This window comes from Nannobrachium achirus, assembly GCF_963921795.1.
Source record: "Nannobrachium achirus genome assembly, chromosome: 13".
Classification (NCBI taxonomy): Eukaryota; Metazoa; Chordata; class Actinopteri; order Myctophiformes; family Myctophidae; genus Nannobrachium; species Nannobrachium achirus.
Window position 1 is genome coordinate 28,802,379 of NC_137833.1, and position 14,365 is coordinate 28,816,743.

General features: G+C 43.8%; 2 protein-coding genes across 3 annotated transcripts in view; one reads left to right on the forward strand and one right to left on the reverse strand.

The window, feature by feature from the left end:
* The window catches only part of macrod2 (mono-ADP ribosylhydrolase 2), a 734,857-nt gene that overhangs the window by 125,951 nt on the left and 594,541 nt on the right, over window positions 1-14,365 (forward strand). The gene's annotated exons all lie outside the window — the stretch shown is intronic.
* On the reverse strand, window positions 533-12,076 carry flrt3 (fibronectin leucine rich transmembrane 3). The gene is made up of 3 exons (XM_080739772.1): window positions 11,809-12,076; window positions 4,827-5,554; window positions 533-3,651 (listed from the first exon to the last, which is right to left on the reverse strand). The coding sequence occupies exon 3, from the start codon at window positions 3,607-3,609 to the stop codon at window positions 1,657-1,659; it is 1,953 nt and encodes a 650-aa protein (XP_080595898.1). The 5' UTR covers window positions 3,610-3,651; window positions 4,827-5,554; window positions 11,809-12,076; the 3' UTR covers window positions 533-1,656.

Consider the following 14,365-nt stretch of genomic DNA (forward strand, 5'->3'; position numbering starts at 1 on the left):
GTGTGTGTGTGTGTGTGTGTGTGTGTGTGTGTGTGTGTGTGTGTGTGTGTGTGTGTGTGTGTGTGTGTGTGTGTGTGTGTGTGTGTGTGTGTGTGTGTGTGTGTGTGTGTGTGTGTGTGTGTGTGTGTGTGTGTGTGTGTGTGTGCGTGCGTGCGTGCGTGCGTGCGTGTGTGCGCGTGCGTGATGGTGGGTATTTTATATATGAAAGAGTAAATAGCTCCCTTAAAACCTTCTATTTTTCACTAGAGGCCTGTTCACATTTGCACAGCAGGAGTCTCCTGAGTACATAAAGATAACAGAGCAATTAAATAGAAGTATGATCATGGCATACTTTTTAGAAGTTGGACATCGCTACTAACATTTCTTACTTTTTGAATGGTCATGTAAAGTACAGTATATGTGAGATAAGAGAGAGGAACCTGTTATTTTATCCACTTTTATTCTGCAATATGACCAATATTTTTCATATTCAAGTGTGTATGAAAAAAAGTCACTGGTTTCTTAAAAAGCTAAATACAATAAGCATTGGATCAAGGCACATACAAGACTGGCCAAAGGGCATACAATGCACTTTGGTTTTCAATTGTAAAGAACAATTAACTTTTAAGTTGTGGCAACATAAAATTGTGTTCAATTGGAAAATAATAGAAAATAATACTCATAACAAGGAATCGCTGACACTGTGGAATACTAATGAAAGCCAACATGTTTTTAATCAGTCTTTTTTTGGCCTGGTGGTCTAGAATAACGTATGGTACACGCTACTGAAGAATGTCACCATTGTACTTTGGCCTTTTGTTGGCTTGTACAAATAGATAATTGGGGGGATCCTCTGTGTGTGTCAGCCTCTCCACTCCTCACATCTGTGGAGCAGAGAGCTCCTAAAGGTCGGTGTGCTTTTTGTGCCCTGTGCTGTGGCATTACAAGCCTGTCAGAGACACAGGAGCCCTACTTGGGTTGCTGTGCTGCGTGCCTGCTTTCTTGCAAACACAAAACAAAGAATTCACACACTGAACAAAGCAGAGAAACTAAAGCATGGCACTTCACCTCTACTCGTTTCTATTCCATGCCAAGTAAATGACCAGAGCAGGTTGTCTTGGTCTCTATCGGACATGGATGCGGCTGTTCTGTCTACACATCCTTTAAAGAGGGCAAACTCGCCTGCTTTGCCTCTTTCGGTGGATCAGCTGTGCCTTAATTCGTTTACGTCGTGTTATTCTTTTGCCTTTTAGTTTTTTTTCCAGACTGCCACAAAGTTAAAGAATGACCTGTGTGCTTATACTACAAGGTTCTCTAAAATTCTGATTGTTCAACACAGCAATGAAAACCCACTTTCACAGTTGACAAGTCATCATATCTCAGTAGAACACAGAGTTTCTTTTAGTTGGTCGGTAACCTTAAGCAAAGGAAATACAGTACAAATTACTACAAATCCCTAAAATATAGAATTGCAGTTAGTTACAACACCCACTGATGGCTCAGCGATGGCCTGCAATCGGAACGTTCTTCCTCTTCATAAAATGTCCTTAAATATAAATTATATGGCAAATGTACAGAACATTGCTTCCTTAGTCTTTTATAGATCCAGTGTTTTGTAAAAGTCTTGCCACTGTGTTTCACGTCACGCACTCAATCAATGAATGTCCACACGCGGTATCATGAATGGGAATGGTCTGAATCTGGTATTCCACTGTCTCTGTAGCTCCTGTTGCTGATACTGTTCTCACTGTGTGGGCTCTTGTACAAACCCAGGCCATTAGGTGGGAAAATTGTATGTATCATAAACTCCTCCTTGGACACAGGGAGGTGGTTTATGGGGATCATTTGAAAAGAGGTCTCTCGTATCTCGAGGATGGAGGTGTCCTTCTTGGTGCCGGCCTCGGCGTAGTCGTCCTTCCTCCGGCGGCCCTTGTTGTAGGTGCAGTTCCTGGAAAAGAGCGAGCCGTTCCGGTGCACGTACCAGCACACCAGCGCCAGCATGATTATTGCCAAAAGAGCTACGGCCCCTCCGATGATGGCAGCCAAAGGCAGACTGGGATTTTTGTAAGGCTCCTTCTCTTGCTCCCGGTTCAAAGTCGTCGTGGGGTTGTACGACTTGTGGGAGCTGGTCTCGGTCTGTATGCAAACGGGCGACTCGTCGGACAGATAAATGTTGCTGGTCTCCATGGGAACCATGCATATCCTATAGGAAGACTCGGGATCCAGCGCCGTGAGCAGGTACTCCGTCCGCTCCCCCTGCACGATGGTCTCGGTGATGGAGCCGAACGCGGGGCTGTGGCCCAGCTTCAGCCAGCTGAGCCGCAGGGCGGTCATGGGCACCGACACCCTCCAGGATATGTGCACCGTGTCCGCGCTGCTAGACTTCACACTGATGGTGATGATCTTTCTGCCCGACGGCGTGGTAGTGCTATGGTAATTTTTCCCTATGTCAGGCCCTTTCACCACAGGTCTTTTAGTCACAAATGAGGGCCACTGAGGCTGAGAGGGGGGTAAAGTGTTGGAGACTGTGCTCGTCTCGTATGTGAGGCCCAGGTCTGACTCAGTGCATTCAAACATGTCTGTGGATAGGTCTTTGATGGCCATTCCTTTGACCTTGTCGGGGCCCTGGCACATGAAGCCTCGCACGTTCACCTTGCTGGGTAGCGACCGCAGCCAGTCGCGCACCCACTTCATCCTGCAAGTGCACTGCCAGGGGTTGTTGCGTAACAGGAGCTGTGTGAGATTGTCCAGATCTTCAAACACACCCTGTGGGAGGCTGCTCAGGTTGTTCCCGGACAGGTCCAGGCGATAGAGCTGCCTGAGGAAGGCAAAAGCCCCAGGCGGAACACGATTAATGTGATTATCCTGCAGCTGCAACTTCTCCAAGCTGGTGCCCGGCAGGTTGGCCGGCGGCGATGTCAGGGAGTTTCTCACCAGCGAGAGCTCGGTCAGGTTGATCAGGTTGATGAACGCCATCTCCCCGATCCCCCGGTTGTTGAGCAGGTTGCCGTCCAGGACCAGCCGCTTGAGGTTGATGAGATCCTGCAGCGACTGTTCCGAAATGGAGGAGATGCGGTTGTCGTCGAATCGCAGCTCCTCGATGGTCATGGGCAGGCCCGACGGGATGGTGCTCAGGTGGTTTCTGGAGAGGAAGAGCAGCCGGAGGTGGTTGCTGTCCCTGAAAGCCCCCTCCTCTATGCTGACCGCGGACACAGAGTTGTCGTCCAGGTGCAGCTCCTCGATGTAAGGAATTTGTCCTAAAGACGCGTGCGTGATCATCCGAATGTTGTTCTCCTGTAGGTGGAGCTCTTTGACCCCCAGGGGAAGGTTGGTGGGGAACTCGTCCAGGTTGTTGCCGTACAGATAGATTTTCTCCACTTTGGAGAGCCGGCGCAGCTCTGTGGGGATACCTGAGCTCTTAATGCGGTTGTTTTGTAGGAAGAGCACTGTGGCGTCCAGGGGCATGCCGGTAGGGATGGAGGTCAGGCCACGGTCGTTGCAGTAGATGAAGGTCCTATCGCAGCGGCATGCTGAGGGACAGGAGGCCGAGGTCACCAGGGGGTTGGCCAGGCCCAGCAGCAGCCCCATCCTGATGAGGAAGAGCAGAAAGGCCTTGCTCTGACGCACCATCTTGAATCCGTGTTGTCTGGCAGTCTAATCACTCAAGAGCCCCTGGGGAGGAGACACAAGGGTACATTTAATGCACAAGGCCTTTAAAGGAGAGCCAAATTCCTGTTCTCATAATTGGTGTTTGTTTGAAAACGCTGCCTGCAGCACTTTCTATATTAAATAACTGCTGAAAGAATCAACTTGTGTACCTCCTATAAAATTGATATGAATTGATTATTAGGATTGGCAGTCGTTCAAAAGAAATTGTACGCTAAAATTACTTGTTATCAAACAGTCTCTGCATCGCTTATAAAGAAGATAGCAATTTGGTGGTAACTTGTGTTTCTAAGTTGAACAACTTTTTTCATTTCTTTCTTGTTGATAAGGATCCCTTTAAATGTCTGAGCTGTGTGAAATGGATCCCTGTGCTCGGGCTTGTGGCCTTGGATTTTGAAATGTAATCGCATTCCCTAGTTGTGTTACACGTTTCTGTATCTCAACACTTCCTTTCATTGTGACAGACTATCAGGGTGAACAATGTCAGGCCTTGTTGATGAACAGTTGTGGAACAGGCGTGCTCTTTAGTCCCTTTAGATGAATTCCTATCTATTTCCCTATTCATATATTCTCAAGTTTATCTGGCATTTTACTCAGCGGGGAAGAAAATCTCTCTTTAAGGAAGAGATTACATTCTTTAACAATTTAACATCTCAGACAGAAACCATGCCTCTGAGGGATTCAACACATTTTTACTTGCATAATATGATCACAGTTATTTGCAACAGTTAAAACATAACCACGGTTAGTGCCGTTTATTTCTGCACATTGATACCCGATTGATATTCACTGTAGATTTGGGTTGATGAAGAAGGAGGGAAAACCCCAGTATAACCCTTAAAACCTTTTATATTTCATACTATAAAAATCATCCAAATCTTAAATGTACAAATCTGTGGTATATGTCCCTTGAGATTAATAATATTAAGATTATTTGCAAATGAGATTAATAATATTAAGATTATTTGCAAACGCAGATGGGTGCAAACTAGATGTCTGTCTTTTTCCCCCCCTTTTTTCTGACCACTGAAGTGTAGTTCCCTTTTAATTAGGCTAATACTGATTTATTGCTTTAATTATGCATTCCTGTCATGACCTCTCCTACTGCACGTCTCATTAGAAATTATGGTGTGTGTGGTCAGTGAAGCAGAAAGAGGCATTGCCATCCATATGTGTCATACCTGATTTATAAGATGTGTTAAATCCTCAGCAGCAGCCACCAGAAATCCAATCAAGATTTACTCTTGAATTTGATCTTATCCTCTTGGAAGAGGAAAAGTTTGTCAGGGAGGGGGGCTTCTGGTGATATCCTGACCCACTTGTTTGCTGAGCCGATCCTTATTTGGACGATGACCCTCCTCTGTGTTGTCAGGCACTCATGCCTTCAAAGCCTTTACCATGGCAGATAAGCCCACAGATAAAGCATCTCCTCTCGTTGAACAAAGCGTGCAATCTCAGAGAATATTAAAAAAATCCGGACAAGTGAACAGGTATTTCGGTCTTCAGCCGTTAACCCCAAATTAGTTGTTTTTGTGTGTCATAGAAGCTCCTGTGCAAGAAGAGGTTAGTTCCAGCAAAGGCTCCTTTTTGTGTTCAAGCCCGGCGGTCATGAGTAGAGTTAAAGCCGGACTGAGCCACCGTTCCACAGGCTCAATCCAGGCTTGTTCGATCACTGGCCTACTCCAGGTCCGTAGGTAACCCAGAATCCGCTCCTCTCCTGTTGTCCCTGTGTGCACATTAATCCACGGCCCTGGTGTCTCTTCCCGAAGCAAGTAACCAACGTCCTTTCCCTCCAAAGAACCAAAAAGAGGCAGGATGCGTATCCTTTGAGGCCCAGCCTCCTTCACTCGTCTATGGCCGGGCTCATGCTGTCTCCTCTTACTCCCGTCCTCACAGCTGAGATGGCACTCTGAAAGAAATAGAGAGGTAGACATAATTTAATGCTGGTGTGCAGTTTAGAGTGAGGATAGTGGAGAGCAGGCTACATTGGTCAGTTGAGTTCAGTGCATTAACAGATGTTATCTTAGTCAATTGTTCTCTTTGACAGTGAATGTTGCATAACCTTTTATCGAGTATAGACAACACAAATTAAGATGAGTCCAAAAAAGGAGTGTTTTTTCAATAGCATGAAACCTTAACGCTTCTCAAACTAATACATTTTATGATTCATCTTATTTGCCAAAGTTATCAATTTCTATGCTTTGTTTTCTAAACTAGCTTATTCTTCTGAGAAGAAAACCCTCTACCTTCAGTGACCCGTTCAGCAACGATTGTGTCGTTTGACCTTTGTCAACCCCCCCACCTATAGACCACCCTTCTTTTCTATGGTGACACTACAAAGAATGTCTGTGCATACGAAAGGCTACAGTGATCCTAGACCGTGATACAATGGCGGTGGGTGGAACCCCCCCCCTACCCTCTGCTCAGCTCACTGGTTCGCTATTTCTTCAGAGCAGGTTCTATGATGATAATAAATAAAACAAGAAGAAAAAACAATGCAATCTGCTCTGGTTTTAAAACAAGACTATTGTGAAGGCCACAGATGAGGTAGAAACATTACCATTGAAGCCCACATTTCTCACCCTCGGCCTCTCTCCTTACTTAAACACCCACACACTGCTAAAGGATATTCATGACAGATGAAGCCCCATTTGAATTTCATATGGCGGGGGGGCACAGACGCCCCATCAGTGTAAAAACCCTGTCAGCCCCAGCTTTTACCTAAGACCCCCCTCCTCCTCCCCCGCCCCCCACTCTAATTTTATGCCAGTGAATGCCTGCTGTTTAGCAAAAATAGAATTTCCTTTGCCAAAGAAAATGTTATGTTTCCTCTGACAACACAATGGCTTCATGTCCTCACATGTAACTCTTGTGTGGCCCTACTGACTGCGACAGTGCGCTGTAAAACATCATGCAAAGGTGCATGGGGCGGGGGGGCATTTAACAGTTGTTCTCCACGACAAGCGGGAGATTAGAGAACTGAGAGGCTTGTAACTCGATTATGACTCCTGAGATGCTCTCTAATAATAATTCCGTCCCGTTGCATCGCTGCCATCTGAACACGGGCGCTCTGTCCAGTATTAAATTAGTAATAGATTAGTGTCTGGGGGGGGGGGGGACAAACAACACATGTGGCCCATACTGACTTCTGGAATAGAAGAGACAGAACACGACATGGCAGAACAACAAAATGTGAAAGGCCGCGCTAGAGTTTTAGGGGACATCGTCACCTCACACACACACACACCTATACAAATGAACTTTCAATGCAGTGCTTAGTCAAGCTGTTTTCACTTTCTAAAAGCTCCTTTTCAACTTGTTTTTGTAAAATGGAATGCTATTGGGTCTGTAGTTCTCCCTCTAAAACATTTCAACTGTCAGGATTTCATTAAAGAGAATAAGTGTCTAGTCTACCCCCTCTGTTTATCAAGAGAACCCAGCAAGGCCGACCTAGCACGATGAATAATGGTCTTGCGGGGTTCCGAGACAGGACAGTTCTCACCATAAATAGGTCTATACATCACGTTCCAGAACATTCTGCATGTTTTCGGGGCCTACCTATACAGACTACACCTCTGTCACCTAAAGCAGCAGCCCCACCATGTTAGAGTAACTATTGAAATGACAAAACGTGACTCTACGGACTACTGCTTGGTAGACAGGAAGACAAACAACTGACACGGTTTCTCTCTCTCTCTCCCGAGCCAGTGTTAGACGACCGACAAAAAGAGTAAACGCATCACTGAAAATCATAAATCTTATTAATGAACACGCTGAGGCACACAATTTTGAGATATGGTCAGACTGGAAGTTTGGGCTCTGCTACTTCGTTGTATTAGCTGGTTGTGGGTGAGTTATGGGGAGGGGTTCTAAAACCGGGCAGACCAGGCCTCCTTCACATTGAGTGCAGTGAGCATGAGGGCCTTTGGTCCGCTGGCCTTTTTTGTTGGGGGGGGGGGGGGATTTTCATACTCATCGGATTTCAACAGCAGGCCCCCACTCTCTATTGTTCCTTACAAGGGAAGCATGTGTCTTAAAGCCTACATAAATCATCTTAAAAGTTCTTATATTTGGGACTGCCTGTTTTTGTTGAGCCTTTCTCGTCACATTCGAGATATATTTCATGGTTCACGCATGCACACCACACACACACACACACACACACACACACACACACACACACACACACACACACACACACACACACACACACATTCACTCACTCTTTCGAGAGAGAGAGGGCTGTTGGGTAAAGTGTTTTTTAGTGATGGATGTCTTTCTCCATCGGTCTAATAAGCTGCCCCGGCCTCCAAGAGGTCTCTTCTGCAGGCGAAGAGGCTTCTGCTTCATTTAGTCTCAACTGGCCAAGTTAAATTGAGCAGCCTGCTAAAATAGTCGAATGTATGTACAGCCAGTTACCTTTCAGTTGAGAGTGTGGGAGGCTCACATAATGCCGGACACTGATAGCGATAGTACACTCTACAAGGGTAAGTGCACATTAGTGTGCAATAACAGGGCCTAGGACTTTGTGCCCCACAGCCATGGGACTAAAAGAGAAAGGCTTTGTGAAGAAAATGGAGGAAAAAACAATTTCATGCCTGTCAAAAGTATACCAGATTATAATGAATCTGAGTCTTTCTAATGTAAGGAATAATATTACATGGGTTGCAATTTAGGGTGGAAAGTGCAGTAGAAATAGTAATGGCTCAATGCTAAATTATTCATGAGTGTGGAAATTAATTTCGAACAACAGTGCAGCTCTCCATTGGGAAATCAATGTGATGTTTCTGCTCTTGATTATATTTTTCAAAATCGCATTATAGTTTGGAAATACTGTCTTTCAGTTGACGGCTAGCCTAACTTTTGGACACATCAAGCCTGGAAACATTTCACACATGTGACATTCCTAAAATAAATAGGGTTTGCCTTGTTCAAAAACATCGATGGAGATTAAAGCAAACGTGCAATTACAAGTTCAGAAGATTGGGGGAAACCGGCTGACCAGTGTTTATATTCGGTTCATGAAAGTTAAAATGCAATTTTGCAATTGCTAAAGAAGATCACTCTCACCAAAATATGGATGCACACAAGAGTGTCAACTTGTATTTGTTCACCCCTTTCTGTTGCTGTTTAGTCTCACATTTCATCGCTCAAGAAGACTTTGATAATGGGGTTATCACAGTGGGTGTTAGCACAGTGGGATCTCGCAGCGTATGATTGTTGTGTTCCCCGTGTTTTGTAAACCAAGTCCAACTGCTCGTCACATGGGTTCGTGTTGCATTAAGAGAGCGGGCAGAGCAGGGGCCTACTGTGGCGCTCCGACACAATGGAACATTGATGGTCACATCTGAGTTCACAGGGACACAGGGCGCATTTCATTCGGAAGAAAAGGGGAGAAAATCTATAATAGTTTCACAGATTTTTGGTATGAGGCCTCCCGTGGCCTCCCTTGGATGTGGCGAACAGATGATACCACTGCCGGCCCATTCGGGTCGAGAAGGGGGAGTAGGGGCGGACAGGGGGTCTATCTTTTGTAGCAGTCTGAAAGGAGAGATCTGTAGCAGCTGCATGGTTTTTCCCCACATGGGGGTGGTAGGCACTGCAAGATGAGCCCTATATGTGTGACAGGCTCCAACTCCAACACACACTGTGTTCTGGTGGTGCTTCTCCATGACTATCACCCAAGACCATGCAGCTCACTGCAGGCCTGCCTTATTTAACTTGCATCTGTAGCTATAGAAGCTTTATCTATGTTAAAATGTCCTTTAAAATGAAGGGTATTTTGGTTGGAAATAGGTGATGAGACATTGTTCAACTCCTAAATTAATTGAATTGAAGTGGCCATTCAGGGTTGGAAAGTATAGCTCAAAATATATAGCTTTTACTTTATTAACAGTTTGCAACAGTGGTACGATTATACAATGATGCTAAAAGGATAACAACAGCCCTGAGGGCTTGTTTCCATTGTGTTCTTGCATGTGTATTCAATTTATCAAGAAGCCTTGGGACATTGGTTCAGAAATGATGGCCATAAAACTGCTATTGCATAATTGCATAATATTGTGAAATCATTAGTTTGAACAAAGGAAAACGTGTCATACATCTTTTATGTGTATTGCTCAGACTATGGAGAATAGTGTCTCTAGTGATCTGGTTAGGTGTTAATCTGAAATGCAAATTAGCCCTGAAAGCAAATTGACTGCATGGTGACTGCTGCCTCAGGCTGCCACTCTGATGATAATTTGATTTGTCCACATGTTTGTCTGCCATGTTAATCAGACTATATGCATTTAGTTTTTGTCTCTAAAACAACAGCTGCGGTCATTATAGCCAAACTAGAGTCTATAGTTTGCATGCAAATGCATTGCAGGTTTAATTGACTGCAATATGGCTGCTATTTAGGCCTTTGATTTTTGTATAGTTCATAAAGATTGGATGGCCATGGCCTACCTACATGTATAATGAAGATCAGTGTCTCTGGCCATGTTTAATCAGGCATTGGCCATGTGTTTTATAATACAGAGGTGAGTTAAGACACACGTACAGTACTGCATAGGCCCTACACAAAATGACAATTCTATTCTCTTGTTGGGAGAATCAGAGAATGTAGCTGGATACCATAATATGTTTCATTAGCAGCCACTTGAAATGCGTGGTGAATCTGCACTGTAGAAACAGTCGAATCAATCGGCGTCATGTAAGAATAGGGTGTTGTAGTTAGTGACAGTGTAAACCTCGCTTTTCCAGGCTGGTTATGTTATTATGGCAATTAATTATCACAAATATGTCAGTGTGAGATTGTACAGTAGATGTGATGTGACGCATTTCGCTCGAAGCTTTGTTAATATATCATGATGCCATGTGATGTTGAGTGAAATTAACTAGGCCTACTTTCCACTTCCCAGTCTGACACATTTAGTAGGCTGTATATGAAACTCATAGCTATAGGCTATATTTCCATATGTGAGTGAGTGCACCGCAGTAGACCAGCCTGAGTGTACAGTACAGGCTACCTTCTTGGCTGCGCACAGAGCTTTGAAAACGTATGGTGCTCTGGGGCGCCTATTATACACGCTTTAAAGAGCAGAGGCTGCACGGCAATTTTACGATAATCGGGGAGAAAAAAATATATCTAAAAGAGAGATCGGTTTGTTGCGGTTGTTTTGACGAGGGAGGGAGACACAAACGCCCACCGGGCAGCCTGTGAGAGAGACGCATTTTAGCGGAGTTTCCCAGTCATAGTACAGCCAGCTGCCCTTCACGGAGACACCCAGGCTTTATTAGCCGTATGGATCAGCACTGTGTGCGCCGGGGCGTCTTCTCTCTTCTCCCAACTATATGACAGGGAGGGAGAGCCGCAACAACCGCACCATTCCCTAATCTCATTAGTCTTTGAGGCATTCGGAACCATCTTCATTTATTTTCCCCTCTGTGGGTTTGGAAAGGATGGAGGACGAGAGATGCTGCTGTGTGTATACATACGAAAAAAGGGGGGGAATTATGCGAATTCCACCACCCCGTCACGCCACTGTTGCTTATAATGCCACTATGTATTGACCACCAAAGCAATTGAGTTTTGAAAAAACGAACGAGCTCTATTAAAGTATTTATGAGACAAAAAGACTGGTGGGAAATCAAAGAGCAGTTACACAGATATAAATCTGCACTGTCTCTGAAGAACGACGTTCCGTAATGCACAGGAGACTGGAGAGAGAGGGGAATATATCCGCACCGAAGACCCATGCATGACATGGGTTTGAAGAGACTGAGAGAGGAATAGTCCTTTTCTGTTAGGCTGTCTCCATTTGATACTGAGATCAAGATTTCTTAATGTAAAAACATAGGGTATTATTTGGACAGCATATATATATATATATATATATATATATATATATATATATATATATATATATATATATATAAAGTAGGCCATTTGATGCCAATTCTATGCAATGCCTACTTGATTAGACTGCGATCCAATCGTCCTCGCAACGAGACAGACAGGCTGATCTTTTGCGGCAGGACCGAGAATAAAAATGAGGGCAACTAATTAGCTAGCAACTACATGATCACGTAGGTGACTTCTTTTCTTTGCAAAAGAGGATCCATTAAAAAACTAAACAGAGATTGCAGAATGAGCAGACTAGCCAAAAACACACTTACCTCTATAATCAACAACAAAAATAAAGTATTAGGCCTAGGTATCCTTAAAAAAAAAGGTGAAAAATGAATGTGGGGGAAAAAAAGTAATAATCCAATCCAGGTAAAAAAGGGGTGAATTTCACTTCAGATCCAAAAAAGAACGCACCGCTCAAAAGGTTTAGAACTATCACTTGTCGTTTAGTTCTGTAATCTGCACTGCATGTTTACTGGTATCCGCACACACACACTCACATAGACATTCTCTTGGCCGTGCAGCAAGGACAGAGAGAGAGAGCAGCAGGACAGATCGCTTGGGTAGAGCTCAATACAAATGTGGAGTTGAATCTGCTTCTAGCTCTGCTTCAATAGAGCACTGATGTCATCCGGAGGAGGGGCCTCTGTTCCCCACCTCTCTCTCTCTCTCTCTCTCTCTCTCTCTCTCGCTCTCCTTTTTTCCCTGAGAAATGCAGTGCCGGAAGGCTACACTAGGGGGAGTGGAGGAAAGGGGAAAGTCATTCAAATCCTTGTCAGACATGTTCAGTAAGGAGAAGTGAGTAGTCACTACTAGCTGGCAGAGAAGAGAGAAAGGTGTCTTGTTGGCGAGACAGTGAGATGCAGGCGGTTGCCATTGTTGCTAGTGAGATTTGATTTGAGTTTTTGTGTCGTAGCTGTTTAGTTAATTGTGCAATCAACAGGGGTGTGTTATAATTCAAGAGGGTTTTGTTTGTCACTCACTCTTACAGGTGCAAGCAGAGAAATGTTGTTGGGGCATGTTTGCAACATCGAATCGATATAATGCAAGATGTTGATAATAACAATAAGATAATACTGATTATGTATTTATGTATTTTTAGTTAGTAATAGTACAAGTCAAAGGTTAAAAAACACTTGGTAGCAATGGGAATGTGCAGAATATGGGAGGATTAGTTGCTGGATTATAGTAACACTTGCATAGATATACTTAAATATATATGTAAATTAGTGCAATAATAGTCAGCAATTTAAATCATTGTCTCCAATCTTCTTAATCAACTTTAAGCTTTGTCCGTTCATCTTTTACACATTTTCTCTTTACCTTCTAGTTAGCATTTAAAGCTTCATTCCGTGACTTATTTTAAGTGCGACCATAGATCGCAGTTTACTATCAGAACCGTCACAGCTCCGTGTCTGTACGGGTAACGAGAGACGATAACTGGTAATAGCCCTCGGGTTGATACAACAGCCAATCACCTCAAGCTAAAGTACTAGCTTAGATGCTAATACTGTATGAGCCACCTCGTGGATAAGGACCTCACCATGTCAAATGTGGACAAGCGTAACCACGACCACGCACAGGGAATGATTATCGTATGCCTGCCGAAAAAACCTAGAACACAGGTTCGTATGCCTGGACAAAACCTGATCACCTAACGCAGTTACAGCAGCTGGTCAGGTTGAATTCATCGCTGAAGAGACGACTAGAGACTCTCGATAGTTCATAGAATAGCAGCGTACAAACAAGGGCACGGCCCTAGCACTAGCAGCACCAGCCGTGCTCTCAGCCAAATGTGTTCGCTGGAGCAGTTTCTCGTTGACAGTTAATGTTAATCTATTTATTAAATTAAAGTGGTGATCAATTGCTATATCCTGGTCATTGTGAATAAGTAAGGATATGGATGTGCGATAAACACTTTCATTGAATTGGCTCTCTTAATCCGACCTCGGGCAACAGCGAATGCTAGGTGATAATCTATATTTATCCTAAATAATCTCCCCCAAATGATAGGCAATTGAACCGATGTTCCTCCCACTTTTTGAGAGCCACATTTAGACGATTGATTTCCTCTTTTACATTAAAAAGAAGTACATTTGATTAACCATCTAGAATTGAGAAGTGGTAGATAAATAGTAAAATAAATGGTAAATGGTGCATTTATATAGTCAGTGCCTTTCTCCAAAGTGTATTTCATTCACCTTTTCACACAAACATTCACACACTGATGACAGAGGATTGATTGAATACTTTATTAACTGTTTGCAAAAAGTACAGAGGTCCTATGTAATCAATTAATTAAGACATATAAAGACATACAATACTATAGTATACAAACCATGCAAGATGCAACTTGTCTTGAACACAAAGCCAGTGCCACCACAGTGGTGAGGTCAGCTAAATATGGAGGTTGTAGTATTGTACGAATAGATTCTGTCAGAATTATTTCAAACGGAGACAACTGTGTGAGAAGGCGTGTTGTCATTGTGTACAGAATCCATCAACCATGTATCCATTTATCTGTCAAGTGAGTCAAATCCTTTTCTTTATATAAAAGTGTGATTGACCAAAGGTTAAATCAAACATTAAAATGTATACCCAGTGCTGTGTTCTACCTGTAACGCACGTATACGGCATCTGCTGTCGGAAAAAATATATATGAATGGCGTCTGCCCTCGTGAACCTTTCAAGTTAGCGTATTTGATAGGCATTATGCACTGGCGTCTGCCCTGGCCACACGAATAGCCACGGATCGTATGCCGCCCCAAAAAGTCTAGAACACACCACTGTGTATACCTAACTGACATATGGCTGGCATATATTATA

Excerpts from the sequence above, each read along its gene's own strand:
- flrt3 (XM_080739772.1), bottom strand. The coding sequence starts at position 3,609 with ATGGTGCGTCAGAGCAAGGCCTTTCTGCTCTTCCTCATCAGGATGGGG.